The sequence below is a fragment of the Spea bombifrons genome, chromosome 4, assembly GCF_027358695.1.
Source record: "Spea bombifrons isolate aSpeBom1 chromosome 4, aSpeBom1.2.pri, whole genome shotgun sequence".
Taxonomy (NCBI): Eukaryota; Metazoa; Chordata; class Amphibia; order Anura; family Pelobatidae; genus Spea; species Spea bombifrons.
This window is the reverse complement of record NC_071090.1, coordinates 74763360-74791285: the sequence shown is the minus strand read 5'-3', so window position 1 is coordinate 74791285 and position 27926 is coordinate 74763360. Positions and strand designations below refer to the sequence as shown.

Genomic DNA, 27926 nt, shown 5'->3' with positions numbered 1-27926 from the left:
GGATTTTGAAGGGTTAATATTTGAAGAGTCTTAGGGTCACCATGAATGTTCCCCGGTATGCTGCTCCCATATATATAGATAGCTTAGTTTCATCCGCGAGCCGTGTTACATAGCTTGTTGAAATGTGGGACTGGGTATCACAGCCTCTTATTTGTTACAAGTGAAAGAATAAGTACCTGTACATTTCTGCTAACTAGATGAGAAGGAGCAACGGGTTTAGAAGCAGCCTGCCGTCTCCTCCCTGTACATCGCCTTTCTCCTCTGCCCCTGCCCTCTCTAACACCTATACACGTTGTGGTCGGTCTCTGTCTCCGTTTCTCTTGCTGTCACACGTAAGCCACGTGTAAGGTGGGGCTGGAGTCGGGTGGGAGGGACTCGTCTCTCAATCGGCTGAAGGTCATTGGAGGGTCTGGTGGCGCGGGGCGTTCCCGCTGTCAGATTTGGGGGTGTGTTTTGGTTCGGTCACATGGACTCTCATATGGCAGCTCCGGGCGGGGGATGCGGCAGAGCGGAGCTGGCTGCTGATGCGGGTGCTGTGTGCTGGGGGCACAGCGGGGTTACCATGTATTATGTGATCGCGGCCATGAAAGGTAAGAGCTCAGGGGAGACCCTGTGGGGCAAGTAGGTGCCATTACCTTGGCAGGGGCTGAAGGGTGCTCTGAGGGGCACAAGCGCTAGCAGGGCAGCGGATTAAAGCGGGCAATTCAGTTGCTGGATTGAGAAAAGGCCGGGCAGGTGAATGCCAATGCAACGTGTGTCATGCTTCTGGGTAGGTGAGGAGCAAACTGTTGGGCACTAGAGAGTGGCAGAACCTGCCTATCTCTGGAGCTTGGAGCAGACTGAGATAAGGCCAGCATGGAAGAAGAAACGGTGTGACTGAGGGGCAAAGGGATACTAAGGCATGCGGGGGACGGCAGAGGGAGTCTAGGGCATTTAATATGGCAGACGGGCAACTGTGTTACAGAGAGAGACGCCGAGGCAGTAGGGGTTCAAGAAGTCAAGGACAATGTGCCAAAGCGGCGACCGTAAGCGGGGCATCGCATGAGGAGCAGGGACGCCCGGAGCACTTCCCACGGGCAGTAACCATCTAACAGAATACCCCCCGAAGTAGGGTGACCGCTCCGGCTCGTACCTACCGTTCCTTTAGCTGTTGTTAGTGGACTCAATATTGTTTCATTGTGTTGATTAACGTTATCGCAACAATGTTAGCACACAGTGCCCGGGCTGCACACTGTGTGTGATCTGTCCTGGGTTATTTGTTTGTTTACCTATTAATCTGTAACAGCATGTTGAATATAAAAGGCTGTGTTCTATATACTTTATTGAAGGATGAAAACGAAATGACTCATAATAGTGGCCTTGTTGACTAAAATGTTGCTCTTTGTAACTATTCAATACAATCAGCACTAATGGCTCTCCTCTCATGGAGATCTCGCGTTAAACTTCAAGTTTCTTACGCCTATGCATTCTCTATATTTTAACGTTAATGTCTTCATACGTCTCCGCGTTATATGTAGGTAATAGTCGTGCAGAGATTTGTGTCCGTCTGCTCTGGATTGTCTTCTGGCCCTTATAATGTATTGTCTTTTGCTAATCGCAGTTGCGCCTGGCTTCGAAGCCCCAGGAGAATGTTAAGGTGACTCATATAGATAAACAGAAGCCGCATGTATTCAGTGATCCCGCAGAAAAGTAACATAGAAAAGTCAAATCCAACTACAGCACGTCTGTCTGGTGTAGGACATGCCGCACAGGACCTACGTTATCTATGTTACCAGCTGCCGGCTTGTGCGTGTATAGCTACAAGAGAGCTGTGGTTTGTGTCTATACACAAATCATTGTTATGAACACACATGCTTATTATGTATTTCATAATATTCAAACCGGGTTGCTTTGTATGCAGCTTACATCCCTTAACAAAACTTTCAACCTTCGGGTCTATCTGCCCCACGCATGTTCTTCATTTTACATATCGCTGTTGTGTTAGGTATACACAGGTGTGACCTGTGTAATATAGTCTTATACACTATATATATATATATATAATGTCTCATATACATACATTCTAAGCGTATAATAGAACATGTAAAGTTACAAAGTAAAAAAAGGGAAAGGTTTACTTCTTTACACTATATATAATAATATCTATATATTATATATATATATATATATATATATATATATATATAATATATCTATATTCCAACTAGTGTGAAAGGTAATTAGTGAATGTAGTTTAATGAAAATAAGCAAATGGTAGAAGATACGTGAATTTACATATGTGTAACTCCGGTGTACACAGCACAGCACCCACTGTCATCATTTTACATGTATTGGAGCTGAAACGAAATTTCAACTTTAATGTTTAAGGTGGGAGAGAGACAAGTGACCAGCATCAGAGTATAACCAAACTCGGCAAGTTCTAAAGAAATATCATAATGTCATTTCACCTGTACTGTCCCGCATCATAGTACCGTCAGGATTCACAAGGTAGCGTTCAAACCAGCTTTTGTTGAGATTTAGGGTAAAAGGCAGCAATAGCATTAGTCGCATGTGTAATCTTCTTGTGTGGACAGCAGTCAGGAGGATAAGAAAGAACAAAATTCTGCAAAAGGAGTAATGCCACCACACTCACACATATATGAGCAAAAGTTTTATCCGCACGAGCGGAAAGTTTTATCCAAATGTTGGGGTCCCCTGCCCTAATGATCTTTATGCTAGTGTTTGGGGGATGCATATGAACTCATCTTAAATATACATTTAGGACTTAAAGGGCTTGAACATCTTTGGAGCATTTACCACTTCTCATAGCATAAGCCTGTTTGTATTGTACAAATAAGTAGTCAACGTTAAGATATCTTTTTTTGTTGTCCTTTCCTTGTTCCTTGTTCCTAATTGCACTGTGATGTTATGTGCTATTTGTATATAAAATTAACTACATTATCTAAACATATATTCCTTCAGTGCTGGGTAGATCTCAGGTAACCAGGGCTCCTCTAATTTTACTAGTGGCAAGTGATTTTTTATATTTGTATAGATGCTTTCCTTCTGGCATGCCCATATGATTGGATTTTTATTATGTAATGCACACAGGTCAGCCAGACTTAAAGACATTTATTGGAAGACTATGTTGGCATGCATGTGTGTGTGTGTATATATTTATGTGTATATATATATATATATTATTTTATTTTTTCAAAGTAGGACATTTTTATTGAAAAATTTGGGGAAAAAAACTTCTGTATAGGAAACACTAGGTAGCCTGATTTTTTTATGTGGCAGAAATAATGCAAACACTAAAAAGTGGGTTTTGTTTCTGTAATTTTAAATATACATACTGTAAAGTCTTTAGTATAATAGCTATCCATTTCTAAAATGTATTTAAAAACAAAATAATCCCAGTTTACTAAATAATAGCTGCTATAACGTATTTTTATTATTCTGTGTTCAGTTAATCGCTGAGATGGATTTTGTGTCACCAGCGTGTCTCTGGAAGTATGATGAGATGCCTTGTGCAGAAAACACATAGGTTACTTATTTGCATTTAACTAAATACAGCTAAATGCTGAATAAGGTATATCATTAACTTACTGCACATTTTCATCTCCTTTTCTGATGTCTGATTGGGTTTCATGTTGATGTTGATTGCGATGCTCTAACTGCCTGTGATATACATTACATTATATTTATTTATATGGCACCAGCAGATTCCGTAGCGCTGTTACTATCAGTGCAATAATTTAAAGTCACACATAATAACAAAATGGCACGAAAGTAGAAGAGGGCCTTGCTCTTGTGAGCTTACAATCTAGTTGGTGGTTGAGGGGACTGCTTGGGCAGGGATGAGCTGTAGAGGTTGTTGGTCCTTCAGATGGCTTGAGTAGGATGATGGCTAAGAGTGTTAGGAGGAAAGGTTGTACGCTTCTCGAAAAAGATGGGTTTTCAGAGAGCTTTTGAAAGTTGCGTACGGGGGAGAAAGTCTGACGGAACGGGGAAGGGAATTCCACAGGACGGGTGCAGCACTGGTGAAATCCAGATGAAAACAAGTGGTATGTTGATAGTCTTCCTGCGGTCGAAGTATCTTTCTGTATTTTCAAATTAATTAGTTAAGAATTTGCTGTATTTACTATTATTACTATTATTGTAGAAATCTTGTAAAAATTGTACAAAACATACAGTTGGTTAAAAACAGTACAGTAAAATGTGATGCTTCAGTAAAATGTGATGCTTCATATAATAGAGTGTTTCTGTTACTAAAGATGGCACTTACCTAGCTGGCTATGTTAAAGTTAATTTAGAAAGTTTGGTTTTGTGGTTTGATGCTTTTTTTAACTTATATATTCTAGATATAAACCCTTTTAAATTCAGTATTTGCTAATGCACGCAAGTGGTTTTATATATATATATATATATATATATATATATATATATATATATATATATATATATATATATATATATATATAATGTGTGTGTGTGTATATATATATATATAATGTATGTATATGTATGTATTACATTTATACCCAGCTATTAGTTAAAGGTTATATAATCCAGGGGCCTCTCTACCAATGTTTTATCAGCATAAATATAATAATTATATTTATAATATATAGGATTAGTGAGGGCTTGTATAGTTATATATTATAACCAAGTCTGGAAGATAAAGAGTGAATTAGGTTTTTCTTAATTTTGCCGGGGGGAAAAAAACCCAATTATATGAAATCTGTTTTTTCCATTTGTTTTCTGCAACTTTGATTTATTTATTTATTTTTAGTTTCCTATGTCCAAAGGACTGAATAAGAATGAAATTGTTACTTGGATAAGCAAACAGCAGTTAAATGAATGAAATGGTTGATGGGTTAGCACAATGCATTAGAGATGTACTAGAAAGTTTTGTTACCCACATACTTTTAAGGGTTAAATTAGATCAACTGCAAGACTAATGAAAATGTTAGCAATACTATTCCCACTACTCTAAAAACTTCCCCAGTAGCTTTCCATGAAAGGGTGCGTTACTTACAGTGCAAAAACACCAGAGCCAAAATACATAGGACCTTTAAACAATTGTCATTTTGTCTTCTTTGCATTTGAGAGATTTGTTTACCTATTAAACAATTAGGTATTTTGCTTGCTGTTTTTGTAGTGTAGCAGTGAGGTTTGTGGTAGAAGGGGCGGAAATAGACTTGCAAACTCAATCACATGTAGGGGTCAGTTCCAAGAACACTGCGTTTGACAATTCAGCTAATAAGTCGTATGAATCTAAACCTTAGTGCATAATCTTGCTCGTTTGGGTATAAATATAAATGATATTGATAATACATTTTTTATCGCATAACGACACTGACAGTCATTCGGAAACAGAAACAATGTGTTAAAAGCAGATGAGGACTGGCAAGGAGGGTAGTGGCCCTTTAGGATAGTATGAGTTAAAGAGTTTGGGCCACTGCTTAATTCTTTTCTAGGTGTTTTTTTTAGGTGTTACAAGTATATTCACCGAGATATAGAAAGTAAGAAGGGCTTTAGATTGCATTTCTGTGATTAATAAATCAGGTTTTCTACACATTCTTTTCCTGTAAATGTATTTTGGACATAACTTGCTAGCGTAAAACCTTGTTGTGTGCCAGAGTGTTTTGGATCACTTCATTATTGGACCGCTTCACTAGATTTGCCCTTGGCCTGAGTGTTGTCAGTCCTGCCCTAGTTAAAAGCATAATTAATATTACCTGGTTTTCCTTTTTCAGCCCTTGGGTGGGACACATTGCAGTTCTATGGCAGAAATGAATCTCAGTGCAGATGCTTTTGTCTTATTGAAACATGAGGATGGGCTCAGTATAGAGATACCACATCTAAAATTAGAGGTTAACGTAGAAAATGAAAGTCACATAAGGAGCACGCATGACCTTTTTTACAACAACAATTCCCTTCATGCTTTTGCAGTGGGAAAATATTAATTCAAAGGTGAAACTCAACTATCATATGAATTATGGTGCATATTATAGCACTTTTATACCCCTTTAACTCTGCAAACAAAGGTTACCAAAAATAAAACGCCATTTTCTTGTCATCTCCTGAGAGTCAGTATAGGTGTATTCTAGAGTCTGCCAGCACACAGCCTTCATCTACAGCAAGAACAACGCAGAAGCTGTTGTAAGACCCAGGGAAACAGTGTGCGTCATCACAAGTGTACATCTAAGCTTGATGCCAAAGTAATGAGCAACACACCAGCTTGGCACAAGAAAGGCTTAAAACCAATATGTTATGTGTTAGGTAATAATAAACAAAATAGAAAATGTGACGTGTAAGGTAACAGTGGCATTACAGTTTTGCACCAAAACTGGCAACAACTTAACACTTGAATTGGTACCTTTCATATCTTAAGCCGTGTAAAGCTGTCACCGAAACAAAATCCCTGCTGTCTTTAGAAAGATAATAACATCTGAATGAGGTAGATTTCATGTCCACACTTTTCAATGTCATTTCACAATATGTCTGTTATTTGGTGGTAGAATCCTTTCTTTGAGGGCATGCAATCTTCCTACAGTGGTGTATTTTAGGTGTAAGGGTTGTGAAACCCTCAAATATAGGAGTTACTTTCCAGAAAGTAATAGTTTCACTCAAAATATTGTCAATTACAGAATTGTGAGATGAAGTTTAATTTATAATATGCCATCCCATGTGAATTGTGATTGAATCTTTAAAATTAAACATGCCACAGCTCTGGGTCCATAAAGGTGCGTCTGTTGGGCTTTTCATTTCCTTCATAGATGGAGCTTTAATCCACCTGGGGCACCCTTTAGTGCAGGGGGTCCCCAAACTGTGACCCTCCAGCTGTTGCAGGACTACATCTCCCATATCTTTCTGCCACCCTCTTAGCATTATGAGAGATGTACTCCTGCAACAGCTGGAGGGCCAGTTTGAAGACCTCTGCTTTAGTGTGACTTAGCTTCATTTACATCTGTTTTCCTAAATCATTTAATAGTGATACCTTGAAATAATTACAAGCATGTTTAATACGCACTTCATAAAAGTATTATATCATAACAAAGAGGCTGGCAACCAGTGACCACAATTTACGAGGCCTGGCAAACACAAGGCACATTCAGAGAAGTGATCAGGCTGTTTGTACCATTTCCACAGAGCTACTGAACCTGTGAGGTAGAACTGAGGAGAACTATGCTTTTCATAGCATGGCTTAGCACGATTCAGCATGTCTGTAAAGAACCTTAGAGTTACCACTTTTTAACAAAGTAAAGTTAACAAATTGGCAACCTAGGAACATTCTTAGGGTACATTCTGATGTGTTGATTGCAGGAACATAAGGAAACAAACTTTATTCACTAAAGGGAGCTTTGTAAAAAGAAGTGCTGTGGTTTCTGCTCGTTCACTTCACTATACATTTTGAAGTGCCAACCCTGGTGAGCTTTTGCTGCAGGAAGAGCTCAGCTGACCCGGTGTAATATACATAGTTAAATCAGCAAGATTTGTTGCTTACACATTGAATTAAGCTGGGCCAGCTCAACCATTCTAGCGGAAGAAACTTGCCAGTGTCTTCTTAATGAATAGGCGGATGAGGGAATTAGAACCTCAGCTCCCCTGCAAATGGCCCTGCCAACTCTAAACTTGTGAATAGACCACAACGTCTGTAGTTCTATAATGATCTATGAAGGAGGTGGTCTACGGAGGGAATCTATGTATGTGCCCTTGCTGCCCCGTATAAGTTTGCAGTCCGTGCGGTATAATGGGCGTCAGTTTTTCTGTTCCTTACCCATCTCACATAAGTCTACAAAGCTTTTTGAAACATTATTTTTGACATTTATAAATACAAATCCTGCACAATGGAATTTCTTGCATATCTAACACCCAGATATTAATCTCTCAGTAAAACTGCGTCTGAAGCTAAATTGGCAAGAACAGTAGAATTATGTAATGTACTTCTATCTGCTTCGGTAAGCTGGGTCTGTATAGTACACGTATAATTATGTGTACAGTACATACACACCCTGTGTTCTTATACACACCAGATTCTCTCTGTCCAGCGATGAAAAGAGACACACTCTCACTCAAGTCTTCCCTCTAATTTGCTAATTTTCTCTGTCTCTCACTTGCTATTTTTCCTCTATCTCAATGTATATTGCTGTTGTTTCCCTCTTTGGTTCTTAATATCACTGTAGACCTCTCTGTTTCTATTTCGGTAATCTACGTCTGATGTTATCAGTTACTTATGTAGCCATTTCAGTTCACTTATCTCATTTTGTTCCAATAAACTTTCTTTGTATGCAGACCTGGAGGTTGCCATTATTATCAGTTATGTAATATTTGGGAGAGTTTCTCTCCTCAAACACCACACTCAGCTGATTCTTTATGGCAATGCTAGTGAAGTCCGTTCTTCTGTAGACTCCTGCTCTGTGAGCCATTTCCTTGTTTATCATAAGGCAGTATGAAAAGTCAGGGCGTTTATCTTGGCCTACTCTACTAAACAACAGAGCTACAACACATACAGATGCAGAAATCAGCAATGTTCCTCAATTCTACATACATTTGGAACCCATTGTTCCACTGTGAGACATGGTTCTGAGCCATCTTACCAGCTTGATTTAAGTGTAAATCCATTTTTGTCCTTAAGTCATAAGAAGGATATGTACATAAAACACACTATTCATTCATAAAGGCATATTATACTACTATACAATAATAGAAATGAACATATTCTGTGAATACTTTAATATGCTTTCTTCTTAAAAAAAAAAAAAAAAAAAAAAACACTTGCCTGACACAGAAGTCATAGCCATGCTGTCTTCAATAGGAAGACTTTACATATGTACACTGGGGTCATTTTCACCTGGTTACACTCGTAAGTACTTTCCTGTCCTGGCGAATAGTGCATGCACACATGGTCAGTTTCCACGATGGTGATCACCATGATTAAAAATCTCATGCATTTTCCTCATACCTTGGCTGGCAGGAGATGCATTTGGCTGAACACCTCTGTTTGCCAGTGCATTCACAATTTCCACTAGCCTCATGAATGCATCAACAATGGTGTGTTGCAGATTCTTTTAAAAGTGTTTGTCCTTTTTTCATCTTAAGTATGCATGTTGCGGGTACTTACAAAGTCAAAGTACTTGAATCTGCGTTATTTGTTGGTGGTGTGGTGTCCCCTTAATATCTACTTCTTGTGTTTGGTGTACGGCAAAGCAGAAGACATGAATGTCATCAATTAAGCAGATCTCAGCCTTGCCAAGCTTTCACGCCTTAACTATTAAACCAGATATGTCTAGAACCATTCCACTTATTGAACAAATTATAGGCTTTAATCAATGTATTTTTGATGCCAAAACTTTGTAAATGTCAGGCCCCAGATAGTTAAACAATAAACAACTTGGATAAGAAATGAAAAGCTGTCAATTGCCAAGACGATTTGAGAAAAATAATATCTATAGGACACTGGTAAAGGGATCTCAAAGCAGCTCTCTTATCCTCTTATCACATGTTCTTCCTTGCAGAAGTATTCCAAAATTTCATGATCAGTCTCTGCGCAGCAATATCAAGGGCAAAATTATCAGGTTGGCTCAGTCCTATGTAACAAATGTAAATCATTGCCAGAATAATTTTCTTGCCAGTCAAGTCCGACAGAGAGACTGGAATTACATCATCATTCTGGACCTTATCCTTACTGAATAGAATGCTTGGGAATCTTGTTAGACTAGGTATCTGGAAGACTTAGATTAATATCAGCTTGGTGTCATCATATGAGGGTGCGGCCAGATAATCTATGTGATCCATATAAGAAACACATATGGCAGAAAGGAGCAGAGACATAGCATAGGGATTAGTTAAACATGTATTGGCAAATAGGAACCTTTGGCAAGAAAATAGACCACTATAGCATATACCTAAAGGACTTATTTTGAGGGAATTTTCAAATGATTAAGTATGAGAAATCTGACACTTTATTTTAAATGTATATGAAAAGCATGCACATAATAGAGCTTAACACCTGTATCCTTATCTATAAAAGTTACCATAATTACTCTTTTCAAATGTCTTCTTAGACTGTGTACTTGAAGACCTGGTAACGTTAAAGAGAACCTATAGTGTAAATAAATGTGGAATATTTGCCAAATTGTCTGGGTGGAGAACTTTGAGGAACTCCTGAACAGGCCATCACCACCAGATCAGCCAGACATCTACCTGCCATACCCAGCCAGCAACTACCTCCCGATCAACTGCTACAAGCCAACCAGAGATGAGATCAACAAAGGATTGCTGGATCTGACAACATCCCGCCAGACCAAGATGCTTCATTGAAGAAGAGTAGATTCCAGCAGGCTGGAAGGAGGAATACCTCATCAAGATCCCCAAGGAAGTGGACCCTTAACAACTTTACCAACTACAGAGGAATAATACTCCTGTCAGTGTCAGGGAAGGTCTTCCAGGTCCTCCTAGAGAGAATGGAGGACGCCTTCGATCCACAGCTACGAGATGAGCAGGCAGACTTCCAGCAGAAAAGATAATGCACGGAACCAGATAGCATGACTGCATTTCTGGGCAGTCCTTGAAGTGAAGCTTCTCATTGTACAAGAACTCTGTCGGCTATGAGCAGGCGTTTGACAGTGTGGATTGAGAGACCTTTTGGAAGCTCCTTCGACACTATGGTATCCCAGCTAAGCTGGTCAAGAAGTCCCATGACGGAGTGAGTCAGACAAGGATGCTTGCTGTCCATCCATCATTGGATTCCAAACTGAATCACATGGACATTGTGGACCCAGCTCAATGGCCTTGAGTTTGCTGATGACCTTGCACTGCTTTTGCACAGCAAACAGTAGAGAAAACCAGCGTATTGACTGCCACATCATTAAAGGTTGGTCTGAACGGCAACAAAGGCAAGACCAAGATCCTCATGATAAATAAATGCAGTCCTTCAACTCGCTTACTTGCTAGACCTTGCTGTGCGAGCGCAAACAACTTTAACTGCCCTAGATGGTGTGTCTCCTATAAAAGGAAAAAGTTAGCAAGAGTTCGAATGACATGCAGCACACAGCCAGTGGGAGACGCTACCTCTGCCATGTTTGTCACATTGGTTAAAATGTGTATTCTCATATAGGTTTTGAAACTGTGCTTTATATTAATCACCACACTTTAAATGTATCTGTAATAAAGTATATAAACAGATAACAATTTATTGGTGTTGGTTGTGTGCATTTGTGGAAGAGAATGATGCAAGAAGTTCCAGTGGAAAAGTGTTGAAGATATGATTCACGTATACATTGCATTCATTCTGGGTCTATTCACAGTAAAACTGGGTAAAGCTTTATTTCGAACTAAAGTTTCAGGAAAACTTTGTCTACTTAATTTCATGTATGTGTATAAAATATACTCCTGGATATGAATAAGGAAATTTGCTTATATGTAAGATCATACAATGATCAATACGGAAGGCAGCATGAAACGTATCATTGCTTTTAATTATGTGCAGAATTATGAAACATATGTTTATTATTATTTTGTAGATACGGAAATGTTCATTATGGGTAGCACACATTTCAGTATCTGCACGATGATCTGAAACAGAGTAGAGAACAATGTGCTTATTATGCATTTCCAGACACTCCAAATCATAACAAACTCAATTCACATGTTTGTGATGACTTTCCAGATACAGATCTGTTTCGTTATGTGCCTTGCACTCTCTGCTGCCCTTTGCTATCCTAAATAAATCCTCTTTATAATATGTGTACCTCTGGGTAAATGGTCTGCTAGGGATCAGAGGCTTGAACTCATCCCTGCTCTGCATCATATCGCTGTCCTCTGCAGTAGTTTTCCAGACAAGTCAACCTTCCATATATCCCTGTAGCTGTACAGTTGTGGAGTCATTTTAGTATCCCTTTTAAATTGTTATAGAAAGAACCCCCTTTAATAAACTTTGCGCACACACATGTATTTTAATCATTTATGTATGAGACTCTGTGCATATGTTTGTTTATATTGCTTTCCGGCATTTATGTAAATAATGCGTGTGACAAGAAGACACAAACACACATGTCGTAACACTTTATATGACCTATTTGAATTACCCAAAATTCTTCAGATAATGAACAGCTACAATTTTAGATGCGCGCCCTAAGGGAAGTGGGATAGCATCCCTGCCTGAATATTTTGTACGGGTTCACCTCAACCATTTCTTAATATGGAACATAATTAACTCTGCTCTTTCCTCTTGTTCTCCAGCTCAAATCGAAATAATTCCGTGCAAAATCTGTGGGGACAAATCATCAGGGATCCATTACGGGGTCATCACGTGCGAAGGCTGCAAGGTACAGTATATTACAGAAAATAATCACTGTTTTTTTATGTTAAACTCCTTTCAAAGAAAAGGCTGGTTCCTAAGAGAAATGCTACACTAATGCTACACTAATGCATGTATGTGTAAACACAAGGTAGACTATTAGTAACATTGACAACAGGATGGGTATTTCCTAATGACAGACAATTAAGGGATGGTCCATATGTGCCTTAAAGCAGGAATAGCTTAATTGGTAACTGCTTGCACTGTGACATTGAATCAGAAATAGGGGACCCCGCAATAGCTTCATGTCGCTTGCAATGACCTTTGGCAAATCATTATGCCACGTGCCCTAGGCAGAAAAATGCAATTATATACTCCATGGTTATTGGGCTAGATTTGTATGCCCTAAAACCTGTACCATAACTTTTTAATGCTCTTCAGTGAAACATGTCCTTTCTGTTCTGTTACTCAGAGGTGAGATGGCATACATGGGTACTGTGTGCTTCTGATGGTATTATTCAGACTTTTAAAGTATGTAAAACATCTCTGAGTATTGTAATTTAAAAAACAAAATGTGAATTTACTTTACTAAGTTAGCCCTCCCTACCTAAAAAGTACAGTAATTATACAATTATCCTCTTATTCCAGATCCAAATCAACTTATGTGGTAAATAACTTAATGTAAGAGAATTAGTAAAAATGTTTTTCTCCAATGCATACTGGCAGGATTTTAATATATAGATTGCATATGTGAGGATTTGACGTTCGGTTTATATAGTAATCCAGACAAGTCAGCCTATCCTCAAAGTACAGTATTTTAAAAAAACAAAAACAACAAAACATGACCATTTTTAGAAATAAGGGATAGTCAGGTGGGTTTTTAAAGGTAATTTGTGTGTTATCTGTGTTATTCTGTGTTATGTTTTATGTCATAGCTGCAATGTTGCTGTAACGTCACGTGTTTTCTCCTTTACCTAAAATATTAAGTTTTATAATATAATGTAGTGATAGCTTTATTGATAAGTTGTAAAGTTCATACGTTGTATGTTTGTTCAGGAAAAAAAACAACTAAGACCACAGAGATTTTCGGAGATGGAGGGAGATGTTGTAAAACATATTCTTAATAACATAAGAACAGAACCTTAAATAAAGACTGTTTGCAGTCGTTTGACAAAGAAAGTACACCGTCTATGAATTCTATGGTATTAAATATCATGACATAACAAGTATACGTTCCTTAGTAGGTCTAAATATTAAGTAAATACAACCTTAGATGAACAACAACAGATGACATACACCGTGTCATGATTTATTCAACAAAAAAGAAAAGCCATGTGTGAAAAACGAAGTACACCTTATGATTCGATAGCTTGTAGAACCACCTTTAGCAGTTATAATTGAAGTAATCATTTTCTGTATGACTTTATCAATCTCTCACATCGTTGTGGAGGAATTTTGGCCCATTCTTCTTTACAAAGTTGCTTCAGTTCATTGAGGTTTGCGGGGAATTGTTTATGCACAGCTCTGTTAAGGTCTCGCCACAGCATTTAAATCGGGTTGAGTTCTGGACTTTGACTGGGCCATTGCAACACCTTGATTCTTTCCTTTTGCAGCCATTATGTTGTGGTATTTCTGGTGTGCTTGGAATCATTGTCATGTTGCATGACCCAACTGTGGCCAAGTTTTAGCTGTTGGACAGATGGCCTCACATTTGACTCTAGAATACTTAGGTATACAGAGGAGCTCATGGTCAACTCACTGACTGCAAGGTCCCCAGGTCCTAGACCTGCTAAGGAACAGATGATTGTCATGTTCTGATATGGTAAACCATAGCATTCAAAGAGTGTCTACTTTATTTTTCACACGTATTTTCATGGTATATCCAAGGGTATACAAAACTAATACTTACAAACTAAGGCAATCCGAATTAGGTAAAGAAGGCCCTGCTCACGAGCTTACAAAACTCACAGTTATAAGAAAATTGTTCCAGAATCTCATAGTAAACATTTGATTTTAGTGTGCCAAAAAATGTGTTTTTTGGAAGTATTAGTTTAATTTCATATGCTTCAGTTAAGTAGGGTCCTTCTGTTTTCTGTTTCACATTACAGGGTGCTTTTAAATAACACCCCGTGAGCACAGGGTGGTTAGGTAGAAAGATGTGTAGGTGGGCTCTATATGACCCAAAGTTTTATTGCCCTACACTGCATGCAGGGTGGGGAGAGGTGTGGGCAATCTTCAGACCTATAAAAAAACATATATATATATATATATATGTATATATATATATATACATAATATGTGACCAAAGATCTGCTCTTTCAACCGGAACTTGTAGTAAAAACATTAAGTTCTCACTTATGTTGTCCGTGTTTGCCATGCTGCACGTATAGGCTGCACATCACTAAATGTATTAAAGGAAAACCACATGATAGCACTTTTATCATGTTATTGAGCATGTGATATGACTTGGAGGGGTGTTTCTAAAGCTTTGTCTGAATTAGCATGACTAGACCAGCAAGTTTTAAACTATTGCCTGGCACACTCTTCTAACCACCTTAGCCTTAGAGTAAAGGCATTCTGATTTTGCAACACAATTACCAATTAATATTTTTAGACAATGTATTCAGTTGTTACCATACTTTTTTCTTGTAGGGATCATTATGTTTATATAAGTAGATATGGTTAGATTGTTAATACTACAAAGCTCTTCATGCGATGTGGGTATAAACTACCTTTCTTTTCTGAGCTTTCAATTATATTTGGAGATACGTTTAGGATTGAAGCACCTAATCGGCTATCGATATCGAAAATAGTTATCAACTAGTTGGTCTGGGTAGAGCACGCACTATAGTTTTAGAGTTAAAGTTCAACTTACATCAGGCAGATGCTACTTCAGAGTGCCAGACTGCAGGCTGCTATAAGGTATGTATTTAACGTCTTCCCTTGCACCCTTCAGTTAGAGCAGCTCCCCAGTTTCTCTCTCTTATCCCATCATTAACGCCCCGGTCCCCTCATTAACCCCTTCCCACCCTCCAATCTACAAATAAAATAAACTCCTTCCCTCCCACCCTTCGATCTGATCCTGAGGATTGAGGATTTTATTATTATAATTATTGGTTCTATATTTCATGCACCGGAGATTTGGTGGTCAGAATACATGAGGCTTCATAGTATCGTAGTAGAGGTAGCCAGGTGGTTGTAAGAACAGCCAGTGGTCAGTGTATAAGAAGTCTGGCAAGATCATAGTCTTGATGATGGGGAATGCTGGCAGGGACAGATCCCAGTAGTTGATAGGATTTGAAGGGAAGGTGATAAAGATTGTGATGTAAGCAGTTTAGTATGTCTGGCCAGAGCTGGTTACGAAGGCAGAGGAGAGCTCAGATATATATGAGGCAGTAGTGATTCATTAAAGAATAACTTATATAAAATATTTGCAAAAAAGCGGTAATGCACTAGTGCAGCTAAATATTTGTCACCTATAAATGAGGCCAAACCAGCAGATTGGGATCCACACATTATAACTGAACCCCAATTGATTCCAGATTCAGTTCCAATGCCGCTATTTGACCATGGGTTGATTTCAGTTCCAGTTCCAACATCACTGTTTGACTGTTTATAAAAACTTATTTGTACTGTAGTTATATAAAATGTATTATTTGAGGATTATCCTTTTCACTTTACGACAAATAATGTATTTTTGTAGCGAAACACAGGGAAAACGTATTTGTATATGATTGCAATTAGATACATAATTAATCATTTTGCCTTGGTGGATGATTCAGAGCTAATAACTGCTAAATACATTCAAAAGATCACAAAAAAACTGCTTGCAACTGTAGCTAGAGAAAGCAGAAAAGCAGTTGGATTTTAGCCCTTTTATTAATGAAATTAACCTAGCTTGTTACTTTTTAATGTCATCTGAGGTTCTTCGAGACAGACATGTTCCGTGTTAGAATCCACTCTTTGCAGTTGCACAGGTGGTCTAACAAGACTCCCTGGACACATTTATAAAAAAGGCGCTCATATTGATTTCAGTAGGAATGTAGTGATAGTGATTGGCTGCTTTAAGTAGCTAAGCACAGAGGGAGATGGTAAGTCTTGTATTTGTTTCACCCCTTGTAAGTAAAGAATGTTAAGGGATAGATATATATACATTGTTCTTTAATGCAGATGTATGGGGCATTTAATTCCTCCTCCTATAAGTATACAATCTGTTTTCAAACTTAATGTTCAGTCCTCTTGTCTTTTTAGCTGCCTGGTCACAAATCACCTAGCTTCTTCTTATGAGTAGTTTGGAAAAACACCATGTGCTAGGGCATAGCATTGCAGGAAAGTGCCCCCCGGAACCATATCATGTTTGACACAGTGCCCAGGTTTTTTTATCGCTTCTTTGTGAGCCAAAAAGGCTGGTTAATCACATCTATTGGAATTCATAAAACAAAAACACCCCCCCCCATCGACACAAGTTTCTTGTGTATTTGTTTCCACAGACAAACAGATCTGTAAGATGTAGAACGTAATTGTACAGCCCATCTCGAATGGGAGTAAGCCAGAGCAGCTAGATGTGTAGAACAAGAAGGGGGCTCAGAGACTATTTCTGTGCTTCATGTATGGGTTCATGTTGGACATTTTATGTAACAGACTACCACAACTGCATTCCACTCATCTAAACCTTCTATGCAATAATGGTGTGATGGTTTCTAGAATCTCAAACACAGGACAGTCAGAGAGCAGCCTTCAAAAGGGATCTCATCTCCGCAGACCTATAACCTTTTTAAAAAACAAAAAAAAAATCAATAAAAAAAATAAATTTCCTTTAGTTATCTTGTATTTTCAGTTTCATGAATTTGTGTTAATGAGTGGATCGCATTTGAAAACCACCCATCTCTTTTCATGTCTCGCATCTCGGTTTTAAAATATGATTTTAAATATTTTACCCAATTATTAAATCAAAAAGGTTTTCATAGTAGTAGTGTTCCTTGAAGACCGTGACCTCATTAGAAACACACTTAGGGAGATTCTTCTGTTTCGCTACTTTTGAGTAGTACACAATCCAGTAGACTAGATTATAAGGACCTTGTTTTATTTAAATGACGCCAAATGGAATTTTCTTCCCATCTTACCTGATATTTAATTTGGCAAATAGGATTGCTGAGCAGTAATTAAATTATTACCTGTGAGAAACGCGCCTACATATGGAATTTTCTTTCACCCCCCCCAACTTTACTGTTCCTCGTAATAACTATTATCATTACTCCACCCTACACCCCATCCAAGGCTTTCTATAACAAGTAGAGCAGGGACTAACCGGTTCCCTATCAAATAATTGCCAAAAGATTGCCTTTGCCACAGGGAACCTAGCAGGACAGTGCTTTAACCCTTTCCTGGCTTTTAGGCTGGTATTCAGTGCATGTCTTTTTGTCACACCAGCCTAAATGGCTGGGGCTTCATTATGGAGCACCTTTGTACATAGTTTTTGCACTGTGCACATGCTTATTTGTTTTTTATGCTTTTTTTATCTACTGAAAAAGGAATCTAGACACAGCACAGCGTATAGATTTTTGCATTTTGACACAGTTTTCTTGGTGAGGGAGGAACTAGGTAGCCCTCCATCGAAGACGTCAGTGGTCCTTCTCTTTGCGGGGAAGGAGCACAAACACCCGGCTCTCCTCCTTTTTCCTTTGGGGAGTACGTCCCCCAAAGAAAAAGGGGACCTGGTGTCCACTATGGCCGTCTGACATGTTTGAATAAAAAAGTGGTAGTTTTCCAGCTGTCACAGACCCACAGCTTCCATAATACACTATTGATGAACAGCCAGTTAATGTATCATGGGATGTATAGTTTGACAACAGCTGCTTGTTAGCTATCGCCTTTACGGAGTGATCATATTTCATTTTGCTGTTCAGAGATAATTACATTATTATTACATTTTTTATGGCGCACCAGTAGATTACATTCATGTTAAAATGAACAATAACTTGACAATATACAGAATTAATGATACATTAAACAAAAGACATACAGGTACAGATAGAGTCTGTTTTAGACACTTAAAGACTTAAAGAAGTAGTTTATGTTTCCAGTAACAAACGATAAGATCAAATCTTATAGTAATGATTAAAATTTGAAGATTATCTATCATTTTTGGAATAGCTGTAAAAAGACAGATAAATAGAAAATCAAAACATACCCTTGGTTGATTTTGTACCGATTAAAAAGATTTTATTGTGCACAGCGTAATACAATTAAAATGTAAACGGCATGTAATATATAATATTTTTCAGTATGTTTCAGTTACTGGATAGCATGTATTTGCAATGTATAATTCTTTTCACGTAATTGATTAATTTGCATGTCTCCCAGTTCTATGAGGGAAAGACTTCCATCTCCTATGCGCCCGTCTCCCAAAACATATGTAAACCCCCTGACTCTTACACTACCCCTTGCCCAGAGAGATGTACATATTACATAACACATACACTGACGGGGTTAATATATAAGCAAGAGTCCCTCATACGGATCTATATCTGCATCTGTAACCATACAGAATATATAGGTTTCGTCTTCATAGCTGTAAGAGGTAAAGAAACATGTCAAAAACAAACCTACATTTTAATTGCAGGCCTTATTTGAGAGATTAATGAGCCAGAGGATCCTGCCGCAGCCAGCCATAAATCACATAGCTTTCAGAGAGTCTCCTTGTCACCTGCTGGAGCGGAGACTTCTCAGCGTGGCCGCCGGTACAGAGAGGCCTGGCAGCTGGCAGCTGCTTCCTTGTAATTAAACAGCCAATGAGCAGCTAATTAAGACATATGTGTATACAGGAGTGGAAGTGGTAATGAACTGTAGGAATCCATTTATAAGGTGGGAATTGTCAAAAGATAGTGGAGAGAGTAGCTTTAGCCACTACCTGTGTCTTGTAATTTCATGTAGATTGGGCTGCTCAGGTAGTTGTAGATACAGGGTAAGTAAAGGCTTCAAACACAGAGTACAGTAACGGTAATGGAGAAAGAGAAAGAAGACTTTCTGATACTGGGCTGGATAATATTTCTCATTGTTTATTATTAAATAATATGTAAATGGACCTTTTATATATTATAAATATATTAATAAGGGACGAGTAGTTACTACTGGAAACAGACTTGTAGACTATTTTCAGTCTGTGTTCTTTGCTTTGGAGAGAGGTGGCAAAAGCAAAAAAAAATGATGTCAAAGGTGGATAGAAAGACATTTTAACTAGACATAAGATGAATAGTATTTAACAAAAAAATATGTAGATGAATACTGCAGCCTTTGAGTGGATGCCAATATAGTGGATTAAATACCGCCTCAACTTTGGTCCATATACTTTTTTTGGTAACAGGAGTCTTTTTTTCCTTCTTCTTAGGGATTCTTCCGACGGAGCCAGCAGAGTAACGCCACATATTCATGTCCACGCCAGAAGAACTGTTTGATAGACAGGACAAGTCGAAACCGATGCCAGCACTGCCGATTGCAGAAATGCCTTGCAGTGGGCATGTCACGTGACGGTGAGTGTTGCTGGCCATGTTATATCCATCATAATTGGGAAAATGTATTCTCCTAAAATTCAGTGGTCACCACTGGTTGAACCCTTCTCTATACCTTTCCAGCTGTAAAATTTGGCCGCATGTCCAAGAAACAGAGGGACAGTCTGTATGCCGAGGTACAGAAACATCGCATGCAGCAACAGAGAGACCACCAGCAGCAGCCAGGAGAGGCAGAACCACTAACTCCTTCAGGGTACAGTCTAACTCCCAATGGGCTCACAGAGCTGCGTGATGACATGGGTAGTTACATAGAAGGGCACACACCAGAGGAGGGAAAAACGGAATCTGCTGTGAGCAGCTTCTACCTTGACATTCAGCCATCTCCTGACCAGTCTGGTTTGGACGTCAACGGCATCAAACCTGAGCCGCTATGCGACTACACACCAGCCTCTTCCTTCTTCCCATACTGCTCATTCACCAATGGAGAGACCTCTCCAACAGTTTCAATGGCAGAACTTGGTGAGTTACGTTGGCTGCTCCTAGACTTTACCATTCATATAACTTCATGGATTAACAGTAATCTTTGATATGTTGGCTCCCAGAGCACCAATTTTTTTTAGCAGTAATTTCATTGTAGCATCAGTTCAAGACATTTTGCTTACAGCTCTAGTATTCTGTTTATCAAATTACATACATAATTCATAATAACAAAGTAAGAGATTTGTGTTTCTAACGGGATACGAGAAGTGGTGAGGGAAGGTTAAAATCAGTTACGGGATTGAACAAAGACTCAGAGGGGAAAATATGTTTGGGTTCTATAAGGACACAGATTGCTATGGGTTATGTCAACAGCCATTGGCTGGTGGGCAGTGGAAATGGAGTATTAGTAGAGATGACCAGGTGGAGATATTTCATATGTCTGCTGGTGTGTATGACCAGAATAGTTGTGGGATGGACCCTAGACTGAGGAGGTGGGTGGTCTGTTTATTATTTTACAAATGAAGATGCAACCCCTTTTTTCACTTTGAACTTTTCTACTTGTTCGCAGAACATCTTGCTCAGAACATCTCCAAGTCCCACATGGAAACCTGCCAGTATTTACGGGAGGAGCTGCAGCAGATAACATGGCAAACTTTCCTCCAGGAAGAGATTGAAAGCTATCAGAGCAAGGTATCATAGGAGTCTACTCTTATGTATTTATGTTGGCTTGACCAGGACAGCACCCTAGTACCTACCTCTTTGGTCACCATTTTTTTTTCTAATAAGCACCTGGAAATGACATCAAATTTTTAGAGGCAGTGTTTTGATAGGATGACATGTTAGGAGTTTACATTGGGTTTATGTGATATTACGTAATGTCGGCAACATCCACTTGTGGCCCTTTTAGAGTGATTTACTAGTGACCAAGAGCCTGCTCTGAAAACAATGGTCCTATTAGGAGAGGAAGCAGTGGATGAGAGGGGGATTGCAAATAGCCTGAAGATGCTTCACATGCACAAGAAATCTTAACATTCTCTCAAGGCTCTGTTAAACATAGATCTATTATTATTAGGTTTCATTGTGCCCCTATCAGGGTATATGGAATCATTTTAAATAGTCCTTTAAATGCAGTTATGATATATTAGGGAGATTTTTTACCATAGCCATGGGTTATATAACTTATAATAATTGTATGTGGGTTGTTGTGGATGGTGAATTGAAATGGCTGTTTGATTGCAGTAATGCAACAGTACCTTGTTTTTAACCAGTGCTGTTGAGATGCACATATAGAGTATATGCATAGATAAGATTCGTAAACCGATCATGTGATGTGTGTACAGATATATCCTTAATCATGCCTGCTTTCTTCTATACAGCAACGAGAGGTGATGTGGCAGCTATGTGCAGTAAAGATCACAGAGGCCATACAGTACGTGGTGGAGTTTGCCAAACGCATTGATGGATTTATGGAGCTCTGTCAGAATGACCAGATAGTGCTGCTGAAAGCAGGTACGCAAACAAAAATACTTGTTGTGAGTGATGAAATATGGGAGCTGTGATGGTTTAGGAAATATATGTAAATGGCGGGATTCTTGCTTACCATATTAACCGTTAAGGACAATGGGCGGTCCCTAAACCCATTGAAAACAATGCATTTTGAGCCCGTACATGTACGGGCTTTGTCATTAAGGGGTTAAAGGACAGTCATAACTTTTTCTTTTAATTCGGAAACGTTTTTGAGTAGAGCGGCTTTTTAATACAAAATGCTGCTTGGTCATTAGTAAATTGGGACATCATTAGTACAAGAATCTGCTTGTTCATTAGTATCAGCTAATGTGCATTTCACATTATCATTTACACAGTGTGGGTTCTGTACACGCTTTCAAGTGATTTTGTCCATGGACCAACTCTCAGAAATAAACCCAAAGTTGCCTTGTTTGTACCACTGACAAAGGCTCTTTACAGAAAGAATCCAAGCATTAACACATTGAAAGTGCCTAGCAGGTTTTATTGTGCTTCCCACAGAGCAGTAAAAAGACAATTAAACGTGTCATTTTCATGTATATTTGCCTGCATCCATATCCGTGTTAGAAAAAACAGCTCTGTTCCTGTCAAGCATTTTGACAACAGTCATGAGAACTCCCTTACACTTACTGATGTATGGCCCATGTAGAATATTCTGTTTATGGCTCTGGAAAATGTTGATCTGTATGTAGCAGCATAGTAATGTGTGACTGTATGTATGGACCCAGAGATGGTGATGTAGGATGGGCAGTAAACAGTCACATCTATACAGAAAGCCAGTGATCTGATGGCTCCTCAGGTTGGCTACACAACAAAAGGCCACACTATGTGAACTGTCATCTTTTGTGTTTTTGCAGGCTCTTTAGAAGTCGTATTTATCCGAATGTGTCGTGCCTTCGATTCACAGAACAACACAGTCTATTTTGATGGCAAATATGCTGGCATAGAAGTGTTTAAATCCCTAGGTAAGTGTTAGTGTTAATTCTCGTACTACCCCCAACCACTTTGTATAGTTCACATATAATAAAACAGATTAACACAACACTAGTAAAACTCCATATACGAATAGTTTGTTCTAGATTTCAGTGTTGTTCAGATTTACTAAGCTGTGATAGAGACACAACATAAACCTGTAGCAGGATCACAGTAGGGCAATATTTGCAACAATCAGGAATTTGCCTGTAGAATTTATCTGGAATGGCCAGGTACCATTGTGAATTGCCCAAAATAAATAGAGAACACTTTGTTTTCCTTGTGATTGCTCTGACACACCAAATTACAAGTTATTGTGTCTATTTTAACATATAACCAATTGTTCTTTATTGCTGCTATACCATTAACATTCTGTTAAAAGTCCTGACTAAATCAGGTAATATGTTTTGGACTGTAGTCAAAATCTATGTTTGTGTGATAGATATCTATCACATTTATGTTAATTTGGACCTGGTAATCAATTAAGCAATAAGTTTGAATTCCAATTAATTGGAACTGCTACATGATGATAGTGTGCAACCACTTTGTCTTCTAGGAATAGCTAAAAACACACACTTGCTCATTATGTTCACCTGTTCATTCTTGTTATACCTTCCATTGATGTCGCATTTCACAGTATCACATTTGCCTTTCATCTGTAGGGTGTGAAGACTTCATAAGCTTTGTATTTGAGTTTGGGAAGAGTTTGTGCTCCCTGCACCTGACAGAGGATGAGATTGCGCTGTTCTCTGCCTTTGTGTTAATGTCAGGAGGTAAGGAAGAGCCTCATTCCATCATGCAAGATTGGAGAATTCCGAATTACAGCTATATAGCTCCACAGATTCCATTGCTAATATGCTGTTTGCCTGCAGATAAAAACCCAGTGTCCTCCAACATACTGAACACAAATTACGTTTTGCAATATTCAGCATTATGTTAATCAAAATCATATGCGGGTTGATTTGTTATATCAGCTGGCAATTAGTGAGTTCATGCATGTCATATAATTCTGCACATTATTCTGATGAATTTGTCACTAATTATTGAATAGACTCAGTTCCTAGTGCTACTACTGCTATTGCTACTGTTTAGTAGGTAAAAACAATTACCACTTTTTATTAAAAGGCATTACTTATTTTCAGATCGATCTTGGCTTCAGGAAAAGCTGAAGATTGAGAAGCTCCAACAGAGGATCCAACTCACGCTCCAACATGTTCTTCAGAAAAACCACCGTGAGGATGGGATCCTAACCAAGGTAAAATGGTGCAGTGAAATATATCTATTAGGTCTAAGTCTGTCCTAAAATGAGGAAGAACAAACTGTATACCAGGCTAAACCACACTAGACAACAATGTAGCTGGAGTCACTTTTCACCAAGAGCAGCAACATATAGGGATATTTCACCCTTATCAGCTATAAGGTTAGCAGAGGCTGTATTTGATTTACTCCTCAAACTGTTTATCTTTTCTGGAAGAAACATTTTCCACAATTAAACCATTTGGAAGGGCAATCACCAGTTTTTCCTTTGGGATGTTATTGAACATTTTACTAGTAACAAAACAGTATATTCTTTCTTTTGACTATCAGGGTACAAATTTACAGAAGAATTACATCTTATATGTCAGAATGTACTTGTAGTAAGTGAGGTGGCCTGCTGGGCTAGCATGACCCTGAGCTCAGCATGTTGAGCTGCACTCCTCTCCACATAAGTGTCTGTATGGACACCCAAGAGGTCCAAAATACAAAGCAAGAGGGGATGTTTGACCCTGCTTTGCTCTGGTTCTTATTCTACTCTTGAAGCACCAGGTCAAACTAATTGTTCAACTGAAGCTCATCCAGTTATAGAATGTAAATGTTTGTGTATGTATAGATGCTCAGCATGTTTAAACCATATGTTTATTATAGTCATGTGCCATTCATATGCATATCTATCCCGTAGTAGTCAAGGATTGTGCACATACACTCTAACGTGCAAATGTTTGCATCCCTGTAGACAAGTTGTAAAATTATATTTCCTTCAGTTAATTGTTTTAAGGTCAGTATAAGAAAGTTTTAAAAGTATTTGCCCCAAATGTAACAGGAGTTGCCTCATACTTGAGTCATTAGCTGTTAAAGGAGGTAATACACAAGAAGGTCATGTGCCAAAAGGGATGTGCATATTACACAACTTTAAAACACACTGCAACTTTTGTAATGGTAGAATATGGTGTTTTTTTCACAAGAGAATGCCATTTTTCTAATGATAATTAAAAAAAAAAATCTTTTTTTTTCAGTTAATATGCAAAGTCTCAACCCTGCGTGCGTTGTGTGGACGTCACGCAGAGAAACTCATGGCGTTCAAAGCAATATATCCGGACATTGTCAGACATCACTTTCCACCCCTCTATAAGGAACTTTTTACCTCTGAATATGAGCCAGCCATGCAACTCGAGGGATAGGAGAAACTTCTGATGACGGCTGGAACACCCACTGCTTCAGGAGAGAATATTCAGAATCTACTGCACACATAAGTGTGAACATAGAGAAGAGGAACCAAGACACTTTACGCAAACCTGGATGCCAGAGGAGAGGGCGAGGGGTGACATGATCAGACTTTTGTCCTTAACCTCTCACTCCCCAGGGTTATTGTTTACAAGAGGTTAAGGAGAGAGCTTATGGACCAATCGATGGGCAGGCTGGTAAGGTAGAACCACACCTGCATTTTTAACCGTGAGACTACAGAAGTCTCTAGCAATACAAGCAAAATATTATTTATATATAAATATATGTATTACAGGGTACATGGGCATGAACATTTATGTGGCTAAAGAGATAGCATATAAAGTGTAGGGACCGGATGTAGATTTCGTCGGTCTGATTCAATATGGCACTTTTTTGTTTCATTTTGCACCTTTTTTTCCCTGCCGCTGTTTTCTCTTTGTTTAGTGGTTTGTGGTTTTTGTTTTTTTATTCGTAGTTCTTGTGCGCACATCACGCATTGAGATATAGTGCAAAAGCAATAGATATTTCAACAAAGGTGTTGGAGGGGTAATTGCTGCTGTTTCATGAGTGTTTTGTTTGTTTGTTGGGGAAGCAGGTATGGCTGGTTCTGGTGAATTGTTTACTATCCCTCTGTGTGTGTGTGCTGAAGGGGGGTTTAGACTCGCCCCTTAACCACAGTCTTGGGCTTCATGACCAGCTAGATGTTTGGATGCTCAAAGGAACAACCGGTCTATGTCAGTTGTCATGTCCTTATTGTGTTTGTTTTACTGCTTCTTTGTGTTGGGAGATAAAGATTAGAAATTTAGTATATAGTTTTCAGGTTTATACACAAGTACCACCAGCATACATGGTATACTTCACAACCGAAATAAAGAACTGCCGATAAGAGCCATTCGGGCCCATGTAGTCTGCCAATTCTTCCTGATACAGGGGATCAGACCTTACTCAGTCCTTGGTCTTGTCGTAGATTCAGGATACCCTTATGCCTATCCAATGCATGTTTAAATTGCCTCACTTCCCTCTACCGCATTTAATGGAAGGTTGATCCATTTAGTTAATACCTTCTCTGTAAAGTATGAGTAGGAATGACTTTTGTAGCCCTGCTTATGGATTTTCATGAAGCGTCCCAGTAAAAAGTGAAATAGTAATATTAAACCCGAAATAGACAAAATACCCACACTACATTTGAGGGAGACATCACAGAATGTAGTGAATCTCATATTCGTATAAGCGCTCACTCTGGATATACAAGCTGTGCAGGCACACAGACATAATAGTCGGGATTACACACGTAACATATATATATACATTGAAGGGGAAAAAAGGGGTACCTGCCTCCACCCAATGATTCCATTCCTAGCTGCAACAGTCTCTGCCCAGGCGTGTTTTGTGTGGACTTGGGCTTTTTTTTGTTGAGCTAGTTGAGTGGGGAGGGAACAAGGTGATAATGTTTCATGAAAATTAATCTTGAACCACTTCAGGAAACAAAATTTATATATTTTTAAAAGTGCATCTATTTTTTTTCAACAGTCAACTCTCATGCATTGGATATATTGCCAGATATTTGATATCCTTTCAGAACATTTGGGGTCTCCTACAGACCCTACATTTATGCATAGTTTTGGCTCTAAGTTCAGTATTTTAGAATTGCATAATGCCTGCTTTTCTTCACAGAAAATATACTCAGTAAGGGAAACCAGTTTTAAAGGAAGAGGAAAGGGGATAATACAATTTATTAAACCACATTTTGTGGACCAAAATAACTGCTTGAGACTTCTGATCTAAGGCACCATATTAGCCTTATGCATCAAATAAAAACAGTCTATTAACCATTAGCTAAATTAATTTCAATATCCCCGTGTTAAGTCACTACCTACTACAATTTTTAGTTTTTCCTAAATCTTTTTATTAAGATTTTTCCAATCAAAGTATAGTTGCGTACTTACAGCCGGTTTCCTTCACAAGATACATTGTGTTCCATATCAATCTTACCAACATTTCAAACGGAACAAAAATTGGCCCTATCAAAACTCAAATTGCAAGAAAACCACATTCCATTATAGATCATTATACATACCTCCCTTTTTCTGATCCACACTTAAGCAAAAACAAAACAGAAGAAAAAAAAGATGTTCTTATCAATTATAAAAAAGTATTGAATGTATCTTACTGTGTGCTAACTGCATTTCTATTAACTAAAAATGGAAATGTCTGTAAGAATCACATTGGTTGTCTATGCCAGTTCGGTGCCATCCACGACGGTGCCCAAGGTAGCGACCAGAATTATGTTCTACCTCTGTCTGTCCAAGACTTTACTGTCCAACCTCAAAAAGTGCTTCTAACAATGGTGAAACTAATCGGCAGATTACTTTAAAACTATATCCTTAAACATAAATAGATAAACCAACTGTACAGTAGCCAGAAGCACTATGAGTGCCAAACTGAACAGCCCTGTGTCCACCTTGGCTAGTTCTGCCCATGTTTTGCAGTTTCTGCCAAAGTGAATTTCTCCTGTACATGCACGGGTCTCACTACTTACCTTCCAGTATGCCACTATTAACTTCATTATATTTCCTTCATTAGCCTCTAAGTAAATCTGCTATTGTGAATATGTATTCAAGTCATTGATTATGCTTTACATAGTCTACATGGTGCAATCAGCCATTGTACTTTTT

The 27926-nt window shown here is 38.5% G+C and overlaps 1 protein-coding gene across 1 annotated transcript; it reads left to right on the top strand.

The window, feature by feature from the left end:
• Positions 1-528: 528 nt before the first annotated feature.
• RORA (RAR related orphan receptor A) lies at positions 529-25560 on the top strand. Its single transcript, XM_053464627.1, has 10 exons — positions 529-590; positions 12229-12314; positions 19674-19815; positions 19918-20313; positions 20843-20964; positions 21651-21783; positions 22656-22763; positions 23433-23543; positions 23913-24025; positions 25044-25560. The coding sequence occupies exons 1-10, from the start codon at positions 563-565 to the stop codon at positions 25206-25208; spliced, it is 1404 nt and encodes a 467-aa protein (XP_053320602.1). The 5' UTR covers positions 529-562; the 3' UTR covers positions 25209-25560.
• Positions 25561-27926: the final 2366 nt, after the last annotated feature.